Here is a 17507-nt window from a genome sequence, read left to right on the forward strand (position 1 = left end):
AAGTCTGTTCGTAATGAAAATAACTCACTATGTCTAGTTATTCAGATATCATCGTTATTCATTCAAATTGCTTCTATTCTTTATTAAAACTATTCTGTGGGATAGCACCTGTTCCTCAAATCCAAAGTGGCAATGATATTTTTATAGCCTATTATCATCTTTCTCAATCTCATAGTAACTTGATATTCTCTTTCTTGAAATTTGTATCCCTCATGATTTTTATAGCACTGTGGTCTCCTAGATCTCTTTCTGTAATTTTAAAGGTTCATTCTCTTTTGCTTTTTCTTATTTAACTTCTTCCTTCTGCTCCCCAAAAGGTAGAGTGCCCAAGATTCTGTCTCAAGTTCTCTGTATGTCTAGGAACTTGACTTAAATAATAGAAGGGTTTATATTCATAATTTGGGCTGGTAATAAAACTATAACTATGTTACAGGAAAGTTGGAAAAAGGAGATGCAAAAACATCATCACCCATAATCCTTCTCACAAAAGACAGTGTAGTGATTTTAGGACAGATATGAAAATTTTAAAATTCTGGTATTTATATAACAATATAATTATAATTTCGAGTAAATATTAAATCAATTTAAATTATGTTCCCTTTGGGAAAATTAAATTGGGTTCCTTGTAAAATTTCTAATATTTTGGCTCTTGATTCTGCTTGCAAATGCAAATTAGAGAACTTCTTTTTTTTGTCCAGAAGCCATTGTCATGATGCAAATTGAAAGTCTTTGCTAGAAAATGTAATATAAAAAAATATTTTACACTTTCATAGAAATGTATACTTTTAAAATAGCACTTTCTCGTATATAATCACATTTAATCCCCCAACTCAAGAGGTAGTATTTTTTTCATCCTCATTTAATAAAAGAGAAAACAGAATAAAAACTCTCTGCTTATTAGTAAATGTTGTATAAGGTGATTGTAATTTTTAATCTATAAATAATGCTGATAAATCTTTTTTACTATATCTGATTAAAAAGTAATAATTATTCATTATAGAAAATATAAAATATAAAGCAAAGTGTAAAGAATAAAATTAAAAATATTACTTAGAATCCCACAATCTAAGTGTGATCTGTGATAATTTTGCATATTTTCTTTATCTTTTACATTTATTTTGATTCCTACATTTTTAAATCAACATTATAAGCATTTCCTCATGTCATTAATTATTCTTTAAAACATAATTAAACTCAAATTATAAGTATAAACCCTTCTGTTGTTTAGAGTGAATTAAAACAATTTCTAATAGCTGCATAATATTATTTAATCAATTCCCTAACGGTGGACATTTAGGCTGTTTTCACATTCTCATTATTTTAAATATTAAGCAGACTTGAGTTTGTCTCCATTTAAATCTGGCTCTTTCTTTAAGAAAAAAGTCCTAGAGGTTGAATTATCAGTTAACAGATGTGATGAATTTTTAAGTTTCTTGATACAAGTTGCCCAATTGATTACCAGATAAGATCCTATAAATTTATAATCTCACCAGTAATATATGTGAGTACCAAGTTAAACTCACCTTTATCAATATAAAATATTCGTTTTAAAAAAAAATCTTTGCCAATTGATAAGCAGAAATGGCATTTCTTTTTTTGTTAGTTTACTTTTCTCTGATTACTAAGATGGATATTTTTAAAAATATTTAATGGCCATTCATATTAATTCATTACATGCCAATTTTTAATAGTAATTTTAAAGAATTGTTTGAATTTTTAAGAATATTCAGTTGGATACATGAATCCTCATAAATTGTTGCTTTAAATTTTGGAAATGAGATCAATTTTATTTATTTTGTATTTCATCTTCACCAATCTATTTTGTTCTAGCTCTACTAGGATTATATGGTGTAATGCCAGTATTTTGAACTTAAATCCCTTCTTAGGAATAGCTCTTAAAATTGTTCCTTACTATCCATTCCCACTGCCACTGCCTTGGCTGAGGTATTTTCCCCATCACCTGTCTCATTGCATTCTAGGCTTTTCTCCACATTACTAAATTTCCATAAAGCAAAGTTATCATGTTGTTTTCTACCTTACCAATCGCTGCTGGATCACTGTTGTCACACCATAAAGCCTATATTCCTTAGAAGTAAATAACTGTGTGGTTATTCACAGTCTGGTCCTACATTCTTTTACCTCTCAGCTTTATGTTTTCCTTGTCTTTGATTCTTCCAATCCAATTTCAACTCTTCACCCCCATGCCTGTCATGATTTGACTGCATTGAAATTTTTACCATTTTCTCTGCACGTCATGGCTTCAGTAATTCCTTGACTGACACATGCTGTTCCCTTTGTCTGGAATTATTTTCTTCAGATGGATAATTGCTTCTTTTCTTTTAAACTAGTATTTTTTAAACTATGAATCGCAGCTCATTAAAAGGTTATGAAATCAATTTACTGGGTCAAGACTGGCATTTCTGGAATGGAAAGGAATGCAATGGAATATAATAGAAAATGTAAGGGTGTAAGTATTGTTTTATGAAACATGGTAGTTGTGTATTTGTTGGTTTACAAAGTGAAACGTATTTTTTTGCTGTTAGTTGTGTTTTGAGAATTTTGAAACCCACTGAGCGACTCTTTAGGCAGCCAACTCAAGTATCATTTTATCTATAGAACCTTTCCTTTATTCCCTAGGGACAATTAATAACTTCCTTTTCTGTGTATACATGCATAACTATATTTTTTAGAGTACTAATTTTGAAATGGGAGAAAAAAATCTATATCTATATTAGAGAACATACCACTTTGAACTGGGGGAAATTTGTTTACAAATTTATTTCACACATGCCATGTGAGCTTCTTAAGTATAGAAACCTGTCTTAATAGTATAAAATCAAGCACTTGGCAAAGAGATTCAGTGTAGATGCTCAATGAATACTTGGTGGATAAATGAATGAAAAAACAAGTGAACAAATCTATGAATAAGACAATCTTGTCAAAGTCAGCTTCAGGTTTGTTTTCAAATGGGAATGTGACAAACATACAAACCAATTTGAAAATATTTATAGAATATCTGCCACTTGGAGAGGTTTTCAAAAGCAACTTAAATCTTTTGGATATGAGATTGTAGAACTGCTGTATGGAAGACTGTAGAGGATTCTTTGGTTGTAAGACATATATGCATGCACAGAAGATTAGTCTTCATATTTTTTATCCATTGGAATCTCGAGGTCTGCCAGGTGTTCAGCAGCTCATTTATCGTCACTGTATCACTATAGCAGCATCCACGTGCCACCATAACATCCAATTTTTAAAAAATGAAAATAATCAGTCAGATAGCTAGTTATTTGTGTATATGGAGACAGACATCTGGATATTTGGAAAAATGGATGATCAGCATATTTTTTGACTTCTCATCTGGAATGTTTGAGTGTACTTAGAAATTGTTGTTATGCTAATCCAACCGACAATCTATAGTCTAACTAACTCATTGGTGGTATGTTATATTTTTGTCATAACTAATAAAATAGTAAATATCAATTACTCTATCAGGCCATCATGGAAAGTCCATACTTACTGGTGGAATGAGCATTGTGTTTGGAATTGTGCCTGCAAATAAGTTGCTGCTGAATAAATGTTCACAGCCAGTCTCATTTCTACCATCTTCTGTAAAGTGGAGTGTAGCATAAGTGCTTTGTTTCTAACTCACAGAAACATTGAAGTCATTTATTTTATACACATGATATGTCTTCATCTCCTCAAAGAATGATAGCATTTGGAAATGTTAATTTTCCATCCAAAAATGCAGTGAAAAGACAGCAAAATTGTCAGGTTCCTGAGAACACAGTCTTTGCATCAGACAGATCTGGGTTTGAATCCCAATTTATGCCAGTTACTTGCTGCATCAACTTCCCAAATTTTTTTTTAACTTCATTGAGTCTCAGTTTAATTATCTATAAAATGGGGGATCAAAATACATAATTTCAGGTATGTTGTAGGTATTACAACATTAAAGATAGTATATAAACTGTCTAACTCCATGCCTGGCGTATGGTACACTGTCAAAATGGTTGATAATTTTATTGTTGTTTCTAGAAGAAAAGAGTTAGCTTGCCTCTAACGTAAGTGAACTATTTCTTTAGCTTTTTGATTAATCCTACTCTCCTGTCATTTTAGACATGAATAAAATGAAAATTCCTTGATCTTGGATGGGTCTCCTGATTGAGGAGATAGCCTGACTCTACACTTCAGAGCTCCATTCAGTTCCCAAGTTCTTCCTTCCTTCTCAGTCTCTTTCTGGCCATGCCTCAGGGATTTAAATTACTAAATGAGCTTGCCTTTTGTCTTGTTCATCTCATATTGTTACGCAATTAAAAGAAAAAAAACTCTTGATGATGCTGCCTCCCTCAGAAAGGCCACATCAAAAGGTAGAGTTCACCAAAAATAATACACACTTTTTCCGAAGACACAAACAGTTCCTTGAAAAGGATGTCATGCTGTAATTTGTTTTGTGAATTCTATAAACCACAGAACATTTACTTACAGTAAAGTTTGACCTTTCTTTTTCCTTCTTTTTATGCTTACAAAGCTCCATTTTCTCTTCCTTTGAGAAGAAATATAAAGGCTAACACTCTCTTTAAAGTGTGTGTGTGTGTGTGTGTGTGTGTATTCTAGATTGGATTTTATTGGAATACTGAGTTTAATTTTTTTTTAGCCAGGGTCCTTTGGCTTTATGCAATAATATTTTATGGAATGCAATCACTTGTGCAAAGACCAAAGAGAAGCCCATTTGAAACTTTACAAAAAGAATATTCTGTGCTCATAGGGTGATGGGAAATGCAATATGTGTACTAAGCTCCACATTGCACCCCACCGAAAGCAGAGAAATCCCTATGACTGATTTGATGGCAGTAAAATCTCTTTAGGGATTTTTTGGATAAAGAAAGTAATAATAAGAAATGGGCACATAATTAAGTTTCCAAAGTGCACGTGTCATGAGCATCTTATTGTCCCTCTGGAAGGGAAATTTACTATTGACTTAGGTAGACATTTTTCCTGCTAAGAGTCCATTTAAAAAAAAATCAGCCTTTCCAAATTCTCTAAACAATTCTCTGCTATTTGAGTTATAAGAACATTTTACTGTCGTTTGTGTTCTATTTTCCACTCATTATGGCAATGTTTTACAACCACCAGGTTGCTATAGAAATGAAAGTAAACAAAGATTTGGAAAGATACATGTTGCAGGGACTAGTTCTGCCTCTCTTGCCCCAGTATGTGGATTACGTTCTTCTTCAAATATACTTTCTTCCTCAGTTTTCCAGTTGGTCTTCACCTAAGGAAGCAAAGTTGAAAAATTTGTGCTCTGATTTGTGTAAAAGTTTTGCAAAGTTTTCTTAAATTATTTTCATGTCTTTTAAGAATAAGTTGGTGTAAGAAAGAGAGAAAAATTAGAAAGAAATAAAGGAAAGAAAAGAATGAAGGAAAGGAGGAGTGGAGGAAAGAAAGGAAGGAGGGAGGAGTAATAAGGTCGCTTAAGTGAAGCTAGAGCTTAAAGTCTACTGTGGAACTAGCATCTCCATAGGTGCCCACTGTAACCATAAAGAAAAACATATTCTACTTGGGTAGCCCCAGGCAATTTTGAAGGAGTTCAAGAAGGAATCAACGGTTCCAGTGCATTACCCTGGAGAAGATTCTAGTCCTTTCTGTTTTGGCTTAGCATTGGTTACCTACAACTCAGTCCTTTGTTAATTGGATAGTGGCAGAGAAACTGTTCCTTTCCAGCCCTAGCTTTTACAAATTGGAAGAACTGATTTAGCAATACTTATGAAACTAAAGGCATAAGACAATCTGTAAGTTACTGGACCCACATTGGAATCATAATAAAATATTTCTTGCAAACCACTGTTGCAAAATTATAGCCACATTTTGGCATATTAAAATATGTGGTATTTATATACTTTCATAAAATAATGACTGGGAAGGGGCATATATAAACATATATACATTTCATTCTATATTTCAAAGCAAAAGAATGTTCATTTCAATAAAATTTTAATATTAACTCTTAATGACTTCTAGAAACTCCAAACTAAGTACGTCTCAGAGTTTTCTAATTCTGGTCTGTTAATTTTTCTAAACCAAATTTCTGTATAGAGTTCAATGAAAGCAAAATTTGTTAATTCTGTTACCAGTGTGTTTTTATGTGGTAATTAAATAAGAAACACTTTATCTATTTTGATAGGCTAGCAATCTTGTAATTTTGCCTAGCTTGCTATGCTTAGGTATAGGATTTTGCCTCGGAAGCCAGCATCATTGCACATCCAGAGGAACACCAAATATAATAACATAAATATAATAATATGACACTCACTGACCAGTGTTCCAAAGCCAGGAAGAGCTACTGCTGAGAAAGATTTTTCTCCCAACTCTCAGCTCAGAGGCACATTGAGTAATATCTCTGAATTAGTCAGAACTATTACTGGCTATATGACACATCTTAGGCAAGGAAAGTCCCTTAGTCCCTTAAAGTATTCATTCTTTTTTAATAACAGAGTTCTAAAATTAGCATTGGCATTTTAATATACTAAAGCAATATAAACTTACTAAATTTCATATTTAAAACTCTAATTAAAAGAATGAACTTTATGGACTAGTAATATGTATATATTCAGTATATATAGTGTATATAGTATCTATACAGACAATATATACAATGCACCATGCTGTGCATTACATACTCAGAACTTGTATATCTTATAAGTGGAAGTTTGTACCTTTTGACCACCTTCACCTAATTACCCCAGCCCCCAACCAACCAATGTTTTTTCTTATCAAATGTAAGAGAAAGAGAATAAGAAAGGAGAAAATGTGTCCCTTTGATGTAGTAGCTCTGAGACATAAAAAAATCATAGAATGTGAGAGCTGCATATGACTTTAGAAACCATCTAGGTGAATCTACCCCCTCCACCCCATTTTATAGTTGAGGAAACTAATAGTTGAGGAAAAACAATTTACTTAGGTCACACAGTTAGGACCAGTACCAAGAACAGAAACCGAATGTCTTGAGTTGAAGTCCGTCGACCCACCTCCACTACAACTCCACTAAAGTGGGTCTTTCTACTCCACTACGATCGTACACTGAAGCCAGAGAATTCAATTTCAAAATGTCATGCAGTGGAAAACATTGCAGAATTTGGTGCCCATTTTTGAAATCTTTTGGGGAAACCCCACATCAGTATATATTTGTTAAATGTGCAGAAGCTGAGGGATAGTGAGAGACCAAGAAAACCTGAGTTGAAAACATGAGAAACCAGAGAGGTTATCATTCGACCTTCCTTTCAACAACTATTTATTGAGTATCCACCACATGTGAGGCACTCTTCTAGGTCCCTGGGATGCATCTGTGAACGAACAGGCAAATAATTTCTTCCCTTGGGGAGCTTGCATCTAGTGAGGAGAATCAGGCAATAAAATAAACAGATAGCATAATAAATAAGAAAAATGTGTATCACTTTGGAAGATAATGTGTTATGAAAAAAAAGCAGAATAAAAGAGATAGGAATGACAGAGATGGGGGTAGGTGAGGGAAAAGGCCTTAGGGAGAGTTCTTACTGAGAAAATAAAATATGAGCAAAGGTTTGAGTGAGGTGAGGGAGTTAGTCATCTGGGGCAGAGCACTCCAGCCAGAGGGAGTAGCCAGTGTAAAATCCCCGTGGCCAGAGTGCGTCTTTGTCAAGACAAATATGTCTGGCATATTTGTGACCAGAGTTCCAGCAGAGAGTGGTGAGAGATGAGATTAGAGAGATGTGGGGCAGCCTCATTGTGCAGAAACTTCTGAGTCATTTAAAAAACCTTTATTTTACCCTGAGAAAAATGATGGGAATCTAATTAAACTTATCAATCTGGCTGCCATGTTGAAAATAGTGTGCAGAGAGTAAAGGGGTAATAGCAGTACCTCTTAGGAGGTTGTAGCTGAAATCTAGGTAAGAGATATTGGCACAGGCCAGGATGATGACAAAGAAGGTGTTGAGATGCGGTAAGTTTCTGGATATAGACTGAAAGCGTAGACAACAGGATTTCCTGATGGATTGGCCATGGGTGTGAAAGAGAAAGGGACAATGTGTGTGCGCATTTTGGGTGTGTGACAAGATGGAGGGTGAAGGTTAAGGAAGAAGAGCAGGACTTACTCAGGTTGGGACTAGAGGATCTGGTGGAGACCAGTTATACTTGGTGTGCTTAGAGCTCCCAGAGCTGATCCTTTTCCACAAATACCCATGATATTCCTTCCTTTGGTGCTTCCTCAGAAAGTGACTGGTCCAGTGATGATTGAGGTACTGGGGGACATCCTGAAGCACCAGCAGCCACCACTGCTGCCTGGAATCTGTTTAGCAGCCACTGCTTGATGTGCTGCCTTCACCACTTGTCTAAGCATGAATTGTCATGGAGTTTTCCTTGGGAGCATCCTTCCCCTGCACTTAATGCACAAACACATGCAGATGGATGAAAAAGTGTGCACACTGTAATGTGCACTTTTGTTTTTGTAAGAAAAATCTAAAAAGAACAGAAGTCCTTGTACCATTTGAAAATGTGTAATTTTATCTGATGCTTTTAAGCGATGACCTACAATTAAACTATAAAGAAAAGTGTAGGGTTGGATTTTCACCTATAATTCATATTTGCATGATTATAATATGCCATTATAAATTATACAGGGGATCAGAATCTGCTGTCTCAGAGGTCAAAAAGACCTCATAATTCTAAAGAACACTTTTAAATTCTTAGCTTAATTGACGAGGACACAAATGATATAAATCAGATCATGTTACTGCCTACTCAGAACTTCCAGTTTCCCTTCTCATTCAGATTGAAATCCAACGTCCTTACAATGGCCTATGATGCCCTACACGAACTGGCTTTACGCCACCTTTCTGGTCCCGTTTTCAACCATCTTTCCTTTCATTCACTTTGTGTCAGCCACAATGACCTCCTCTTGCTGCCTTGAATACACCTCTTGCTGTTCCCACAGGCCAGTGCTCTTCCTCCAAAATTCACTTGACCTGCCTCCTGTCTTCACACAGTGCAGTTCTCTGTTCCACTGTCATCACCTCAGAGCAGCCTTCTCTGTGTACGGGTATCTAAACACGCACCTCCTCCCATGGCTTTATTACATTTTTCACCTTAGTCCTTACTGCATGCTTACTTGTTTATTTATACACTGTCTTTCTCCTCTATTAGAATGTAAACTCCATGAAGATGAGAGATCGGGGACTCTGTTTGCTATTAATCCTGGCCTGCAACAGTGCCTGGCACATGGCAGGTGCTTGGTAAAGATTTGTCAAGTGACGAAAGTGAATGAGATGACCTTTGTGATGCATTTATACTATTGTTCACTCCCCAGTTCTTGAAACACTGGCCATCACCATTCCCCAGCCCCTGGCTTCCTCAACATCAGGCTCTCCTGGTTCTGTTGCAGACACGTGGGGCTTGAGATCTACGTGCCTTTAGAGCCTCCTCTGCTATTGCTACCCGATATACACCATGTGCTCCAGTCATATCAAACTATTTGTCACAAGCCTCCATGCCCTTTCAAATGTCCATGACTTTGCCCTTGCTAGTCCGTCTGCCTGAACTGTCCTCCTCACTTTTTCTTCCTGGCAACCTCTTACACTAATGTCCAAATTCACTTTTCATGTTCCCTCTTCTGGTGGACTTTTTTCATACTATCTTCATACCTATTGGCTACCCACACTCCTCTGTCTCTTGGAACATTGTTTGTGCCTGAATTTGTACCATGCCTATACTGCAAAGACATGTTTTCCAGCAGCCTTTCCTTCTAAGTTATGAACTTCTTGTGGGCAGAGCTACAACTTATTGATATCTTTGAATCCTGGCACAATCCCAGCGCCTCTCACACAATAGGGGCTCAATAAATGCCTTCTGAATGAACGCAAAAATATTATTGAGAAATTCTATAGGTTAAAATGCTTTGAAATGCTTTAAAATCTGAGTTGAAGGCTGAGGAACCAAGCCTTTTGTTTTCCTTAAAGCCAGAGCTGTGCTTCCCTGCACTGAGCATGCCAAATAAGGGGGTAGCATCGTATACCATTCACTCAGCACACACGGAGGTGAGTCATGGGAAATCACTGGTGTGGCTCAGCTTAAGCACAGCACATGACTCAATGTCAGTGCAACCAATTCTTTGGCAATTGACTAGAGATGGAATAAATCCAGAGATGTCATTCTAATTGCGGAGGTTGCGAATCAGAATTACATTTCATAGAAAGAAATCCAGAATGGGATTCTTTTCTCCTTACTGTGTTTAGTGTCTGGTCACATGTTCTATGTCTCCCTTTATTAGTAGTGGTAGTCGTATTTTTGTCTCCCTTTATTTTTATAAGCTCAATTACTCTCTCTAGCTTGAGTCTCACCTGGGGAGAGGACATGCGGGGAAGAAGGAGGAGGGTTGCTCTTCAAGAAGAGCATGACAGAATCTCCAGTGGTCAGGTGAAGATGAAAAAGCATATATACCATTATTATTGCTTCAATCATTTGTTTCTAGCAAAGAAATACATGTACAAATCATCAATGGACCCTCTTTATCATTCTCCTATGATATATCCACTACTTTTGTCCTATGCCTCTATATTTCTTTGGTTTACTTTCTTGCTTTGCAGAAGAAGTACATTCCCAAGTAAATTACTCAGAAAGGTACTTTGGAATTAAGTTTCTAAACCCTTACATGTCTTAAAGTATTTTTATTTAAGTAACATACTTGAATACTAGTATGTAATGGCTAGGAGTGGAATTAAAGTTTAAAAATAATTTTCCCTCAGAACGTAAGGACATTCAGTGATACTGATTAGAACTTTGATGTCAGTCTCATCCTCTGTCTCTTGCGGATGACTTTTTTCTGATTTAAGGATACCTCGGGATTTGAATTTTCATAAGAATATGTCTAAGTGTGTATATGTTTTTACGCATATTATGCATAGAGCTTTGCACTGGTTGGACTTATCAAATCTATAGCCTTCAGTTATTTTTCAGTTCCTAAAAATTATCTTCTGTTATTAGTTGAAAATTTCCTCCCCTCTCTTTCTCAACATTCTCAGGGACCCTATCATTCAAATATAAGATTTCTGAATCAATCTTTTATGTCTCATATTTTCCCACTCATTGTATGTTTTATCTATTTTCTTCCTCTTATGAGGGATTACTTCAATTTTGTTTTTTCAGACCTTCTATTAATTTATGTAACTGCAATTTTTATATTTAAGTGCTTTCCTTGTTCTTTGTTTTTTTTCATAACGTCTTTGTTTTAAAGACAAAATATATACTTGAATATCTTTGAGATTATGATTTCTGTTGCCTGAACTATCTCTGTTTTGTCCAGAGTTGTTTGTATTTATGTTTATTTTAATCTTTTTTTTTCTTTATACTACTGGGTCTCCTTATATGCTGGGAAATTCCTGCTTTGCCATTGATATTTACGAAAGTAGTAACTGGTGTCAGTTTTCCCTGTGGTCGTGTAAATGGGTCAGTTGGGAGCTCTATGTCAGCCAGTGTAGGATATAGTGTGTGGACCACCAAACCCTACTTTTAAGTTGGCATTCCAGAAGGTGGCTCATGGTCTCTGAATCTCCGTAAATGACAAAATAAGGAAGACTGTATTTTGGGGCAGCAGTATCCACACTAGAAACCTTGGCTTTCTGCAGACACATCCTTTTCTTATGAAAAAGTCATCTGAATGTTCTACCTGAGACCAAACACAGATTGCTGGCATGGAGGAAAGATAATTAAGGTGTTGGGACGTAGTCTTAGTCTTCTTAACCAACTAATGTTTTTTAATTTTTTGTTTTTAGTCCTGCCTCTCTTTTCCCTCTCCACACCTCCCTTCAGTGGAGTTCTATTGGATAGAGTGTCTCCCATCTCTTCTGTGGTCCCATGAGAGCATGTTCATGGTGGTAGTTTTTTAGTTTCATTTTTTCGGTACACACCCAGTCAATTTCCATCTTTTGGAAATTTTTAAAAAATTTCTGTTCATTGACAACTTTCTCATCCTCTTTTGTTGTTATGCATTTATTCTTTTTTTGTATTCTGATACTTTGTTACTTTATAACGTTTTTTTCAAATACTGTGGACTTAAAGAAAGGTTGTAAGAATAGCACAGAGTTCCTGTGTGCCCTACACCAAGCTTTTCCTAATGTTAAAAACTTACATAACCATAGTACAATTGTAAAAATTAAGAAATTAATATTTGTAAAATACTGTTAGCTAAGCTACAGATTTTACATGGGACTGCAGTTTTTCCACTACTTCTGTTCTGGGATCCAATCCAGAGCCTCACATTGCACTTGGATGTCATGTCTCCTTAGTCTTTTCCAATCTATAGCTTTTCCTTAGTCTTGCCCGACCATGACTTTTAAAGTGTACTGGTCAGTTATTTTGTCAAGTGTTCCTCAGTTTAGGTTTATCTGATGTTTTCTCATTATTAGACTTGAGGTTATATACTTTTAGCAAGAATACGATAGAACTGATCTGCCTTTCTCAGTGTATCATATCAGGGAGTATTGATGTCCGTACGTCTTATCACTAGAGACGTTAACGTTAATCACTTTATTATGGTGGTGTCTGCAGGTTTCTTCATTGTAAAGTTTCTGGGTTTTTTTTTCCTTCTTAATATCTTGGGGAAGATACTTTGGGATTTTATGCAAATATCATGTTTCTTCTCAAACTTTTGCCGACTAATTTCAGCATCTCTCCATTGCCCTTTTTTGCATCAATTATTTCTGTCTTGTTCAAATGGTGATTTTCTATTTCCCTCAATTCTTCTATACTTATTAGTTGAAATTTTTCTGTAAGGCAGAGATATTTCTTCTTTTCTCTATTTATTCCATTATTTTTAATCTCTGTGTGGATTTATGGATACTTATTTGACTCTGTGGATTATAATCCAATACTGTTACTATTTTTACTCAAATTGTCCCAGCTTCGGCTATTGGGGGAGAGCTCTTTCATTTTGGTTCATTTGCCCTATTGACATGTCCTAATCTTTTTTTGAGCATTTCTTTGTTTTCTGTCACCATAAGATGTTCCAGAAATATCTTGTATTTCCCCTGATGCAGTTCTGCAAGGATCCCTGGATCCTTTTATTGGAGGTTGATGTTAGAAAACAAGATCTTGGCACTAGCTGTGCTGTTTGCAACTGGGCTGTCATTGCTTTTAGGAAATACATACTAACCCATGCATACACACACATCTAAAGTTATTTCTGTGTCTATTTGCCTGATATATATTTAAAACCATGAGTTCATATGTATATTCTCATGCTTTCCTTTCAGTGGGATATTGGGAAAAATGAGGGGCAAACACATATGCTTTGCTTGCTATCTTTAAGCAGAAAACCCAATTCAGACAAAATTTTAAATGAATGCTTTTGAAGATTTGTTCTATTTAAGAAAAATTACATTGTTGTCCCACTTAATACTCTCAAATGTATTTTTCAATCTTTCAAACACAACAGATCTTTTGAATAAAAATCAATCTAGACTTGCATAGATAGAAGAGTGCAAACACTTCCATGTACATTGCTAAAATAATGCCATGATAAAGAGATCTGTGGAGTCTTAGTTTCATCAATTTATCAGAGAACTGAGCAGGAAAGAGTTTAATGTCAACAATAGGAAAATAAATAAGATTCAGTTCAAAATTTAGCACATCTTTAAGTCAAAATGGTGTTTGCAACATAGTAGACACTCAATATATACTTGTTGAAATGGATGAGTAAAGCTTAATAAGATCACCACCGATAAGCATCTGTTGCCATATACTTCTTCAAAAAACACAGTGTGTGTTGTAGTACAGCATCACACAACTCTTATAATCATGCATCACCAATTCATTCAACAAACAACTACCACTCAGACACAATTCTAAGCATGTATATCCGTAAATGGAAGGAGTTTACTAAGTGATGTATCTTTTTTACAAATTTTTCATCTTTTTCTTATTTTTTGGAGTGAATTCACTCCAAAATTCACTCACTAATAGAACTAGCCTTGTAAGATGAAACATTTTGAAAGCCTATGTGAAATTGTAAACCCTGTGTTTGTGAATTCAGGAATGTCATACATAACAAATGCAGTATTTACATAGACAAAAACTAGTGGATTCTGTATATTGGGAGATATGTAGCATAAATAGATATATTTCCCCTATAAATGTCTTTCTTAACAAAATACTTGCATTGGAACGAAAACCTACTCCATTCCATACCAAATTTCCAATTGCAGACCAAATTTCCACTATTTTGTTCTAAAGTAAAATTTTTTAAAATTTTGGCAAAGGTGGACATTTATAAAAACGTTTTGATGGGAGCAGTGGTTTGTTTCTCATTGTCTTTTGTTAGTTTGTGCTTTCATTTTGATGGAATTTATTGTCCAGTACCTTCTGTGAAAATATTTCTCAGAGATACTATTTTTTTGTTGTTGAGATTTTGACTGTCTGAAACTGCATTAATCTACTCTCAATTTTGACTCACAGTTGGGATGCATATGAGTTTCTAAATTAAAAAGAAAATTTCCCTTAGACTTTCTTTCATATGTTGATTTCCTGAATGGGTCCTTTAAGTTTCTGATCTATTTTTGCTAATTTTCCATGTCTCTGTTTTGTGTTGTGTTTTTTTTTTTTTTTGGTGAGGAAGAGTTGCTCTGAGCTAACATCTGTTGCCAATCTCCCTCTTTTTTTGTGCTTGAGGAAGATTAGCCCTGAGCTAACATCTGTGCCAATATTCCTCTATTTTGTTTGTGGGTCACCACCACAGCATGGCTAACAAGTGGTATATGTCCGTGCCGGGAACCGAACTGAACCTGAGCCACTGAAGCGGAGCACGCCGAACTTAACCACTATGCCACATGGCCTGTACTTTCTGAGAGAACTTGTCAACTTTATCTTCTAAACAGTCTATTGTACGTTCTGTTTGCTGTTTCTTCTTTTTTCAAAATAGCACCCTCTTTTCATTTCATAGATGTACTATCTTATGTCTTTGAGGATAATCCCAATTTTTGTAATTGTAGTCTCTTCTCTGCATTTTATCTGGTTTTCTGAGTTCCTTTTCTTTTATTTGTTTGCCTGTTAGTTTTGTTGTCTTTCATGCTAGGAGCTTTCTTCAAACCATCCATCGTATTTGAGAAAGGGGCACTGAAAATGTAAATGGGAGCTCTGAATGCGTGACTGGGGCTTTTAGACTGGTGAATTCACTATGGGAAGATTGAGGAAAAAACCTGACTGTTGGTCTGAGTGACTCACAAGTATCAGTCTCTTTAGGTATTTTCTCTTTGGTCAGTTTGTTTCTCCAGGAGGAGAGAGAAAAATCACTTGCGTTTTGTGGCTTCCTCTGTCACACTTACACTTAGGTTTTAGTTTTCCCCTCTCTATATCATCTCTATGTTTTCCGTATTCTAAAATTATGTTGGCATAATTATCAACTTGTCTCCTGTTGTCCCCTGTCCTGTCTTTGTCCTTCTAAAAAGACATATATATATAGTTAATATCCATATAGAGAGAGAAGCCTTTATGGAGAAGACAGTAAGTGAGCTGTGCCTTGAAAGATGTTTACCCTTGAATCAATCTTAAAAGTGTGGATTAGTTGGGGAGAAAAGAAGAGGAAGGGGAGAAACCTTTCAAATAGAGGGAAAGGAAGTGGAAAATTTGTTACTATGATGCATATGTTTGGATGGACCATCACCTACATATTTTCCGAAGAGTATTTTTCGTTCTCCAAGGGGGTACATTGGATTAATCAAATTAAATAGATGGAGTATATTGATAAAACACTCTTGATTCTTTGAGACAACTTATTCCAATATCTAATATCCCAACAACATACATCACATGGCTATTTCACTCGTGAAAAGTAGTGAATTGATAATATGTGACACTTTTATGAAAATTATAATGTAAGAGTTGGTATTATTAGGAAGAAAAAGAGTTGAAGATACTTCTCCTGATAATATAATTGTATTAGAGATTTTTAATTTTGTTGAGGAATAAAATAATGAAATTGTACACAGTAAACAAAATTAAGTTTCCACTTAGTTTCACTGATGGGCCAATTCAGATTAAGTGGCTTTCCAATTGTTGTAAAGACTACCATGGTAGTCACTTGCATGTACATTTATGAGTTTGAAGGATTGAACTTTTATAGTTTTATGACAATAATGGAGTTATGAAAAACATTTCCTTCATTTATATCTCTATCTAGGTAAGTTTCAAATAAATATTTTTAATTTTATAACTTTAACAACATGTCTACATGCAAAAAAATTTTAAGTATAAAACTAATATGTGGTCATTGTAGAAAATCTGGGAAATTTGCAAACATAAAAAAATTTTAAAAACTTAATTATGTCACTACTCAAGGATAACTATTTTAATATTTGGTTTAGTTATTTCTCCCAAACACACAATAGAGACCTTACTACTTTTTAAATTCACTATAGTGTGCAGTTTCCCCGTTTCATTAAATAGTCTTTGAAAATTTGTATTTTAATGATGGCAGACTAGTATTGAAGCCTGCATTTAAGAAACATTTTGATTTTATAAAACCAAGTAACATCCATTAGTCATTCTCTCTCAAATCCACCACTGAGGAGAAAGGGGTTGGAGAGGCCTGAGAAGGCTGAACAGATAAGTGCTGAAGTGTCTGAGTGGGGCCATAGGGGTTGCTGTCGTGGATGTGGCTTCCACATTCCTGATGTCTCTGACCTTGGACTCACTTAACGTTATAGTCTGGATTCTATTAAATAAATTTTGTGTTTTTCCTTTGTAAGAGTCACCCCCTACCACGACAAATATTTAAAAATGTTTTTAAAAAAAAGTTGGAAAAGCAACTTTTTCCCAAAAGAAATTTATAGTTCAAATTTACACCAAGTTCTCACTAACTGGAGCAAGCCGGGTTTTCACTAAAGCTGCGACTTTCCTCTGTAAAACATTAGTCACTCCCTTGGAAGAAGAGGTTTTTTATAGGCAGTAGGATAAAACAGCCACAGATGTGCATGTAATATGACGGCCTTTAGAATGTACCTGCAAAGCATTTTTTTTTAATTTGGAGAAAAAAAGATGAAAGCAAAAAGACTGAATTGGGATGCTAAAATAACAGTGATTCAGTATTAAGGAAATGATAAGTTTTGATCCATTCAAATAGTGTTTTCTTTCCCCCTTTTCTTTATTCTTGGGAAGGTCTTGAAGTTATGCCAAGTCATTTTCACTGCCAAATTTTTAAAGGTATTCGCCATTCCCACGTGTAACTGGTTGCCTTTTTACTGTGCAGGACTGTAGTGACGCCTGTGGCCAAAGAATTTGATCCAGACATGGTCCTAGTTTCTGCTGGATTTGATGCATTAGAAGGCCATGCCCCTCCTCTGGGGGGGTACAAAGTGACAGCAAAATGTAAGTATATCTTTTAGGACTTTATAAAATGTTGTGACATAATAACTTCTTTTAGGTATTTAAAATAGTATCTTTTACATGTGTTTAATAAACTTGAGTGAGACTTTTGAAAATGATTC

General features: G+C 35.2%; 1 protein-coding gene across 1 annotated transcript in view; it reads left to right on the forward strand.

Moving 5' to 3' along the window:
- HDAC9 (histone deacetylase 9) overlaps nucleotides 1-17507 on the forward strand; it is an 809523-nt gene that overhangs the window by 668773 nt on the left and 123243 nt on the right. The window contains exon 22 of the mRNA XM_058526733.1: nucleotides 17270-17388. Within this exon, the coding sequence (XP_058382716.1) occupies nucleotides 17270-17388 (119 nt within the window). The remainder of the gene's footprint in view (nucleotides 1-17269; nucleotides 17389-17507) is intronic.

Source organism: Diceros bicornis, chromosome 3 (assembly GCF_020826845.1).
Source record: "Diceros bicornis minor isolate mBicDic1 chromosome 3, mDicBic1.mat.cur, whole genome shotgun sequence".
Lineage (NCBI taxonomy): Eukaryota > Metazoa > Chordata > Mammalia > Perissodactyla > Rhinocerotidae > Diceros > Diceros bicornis.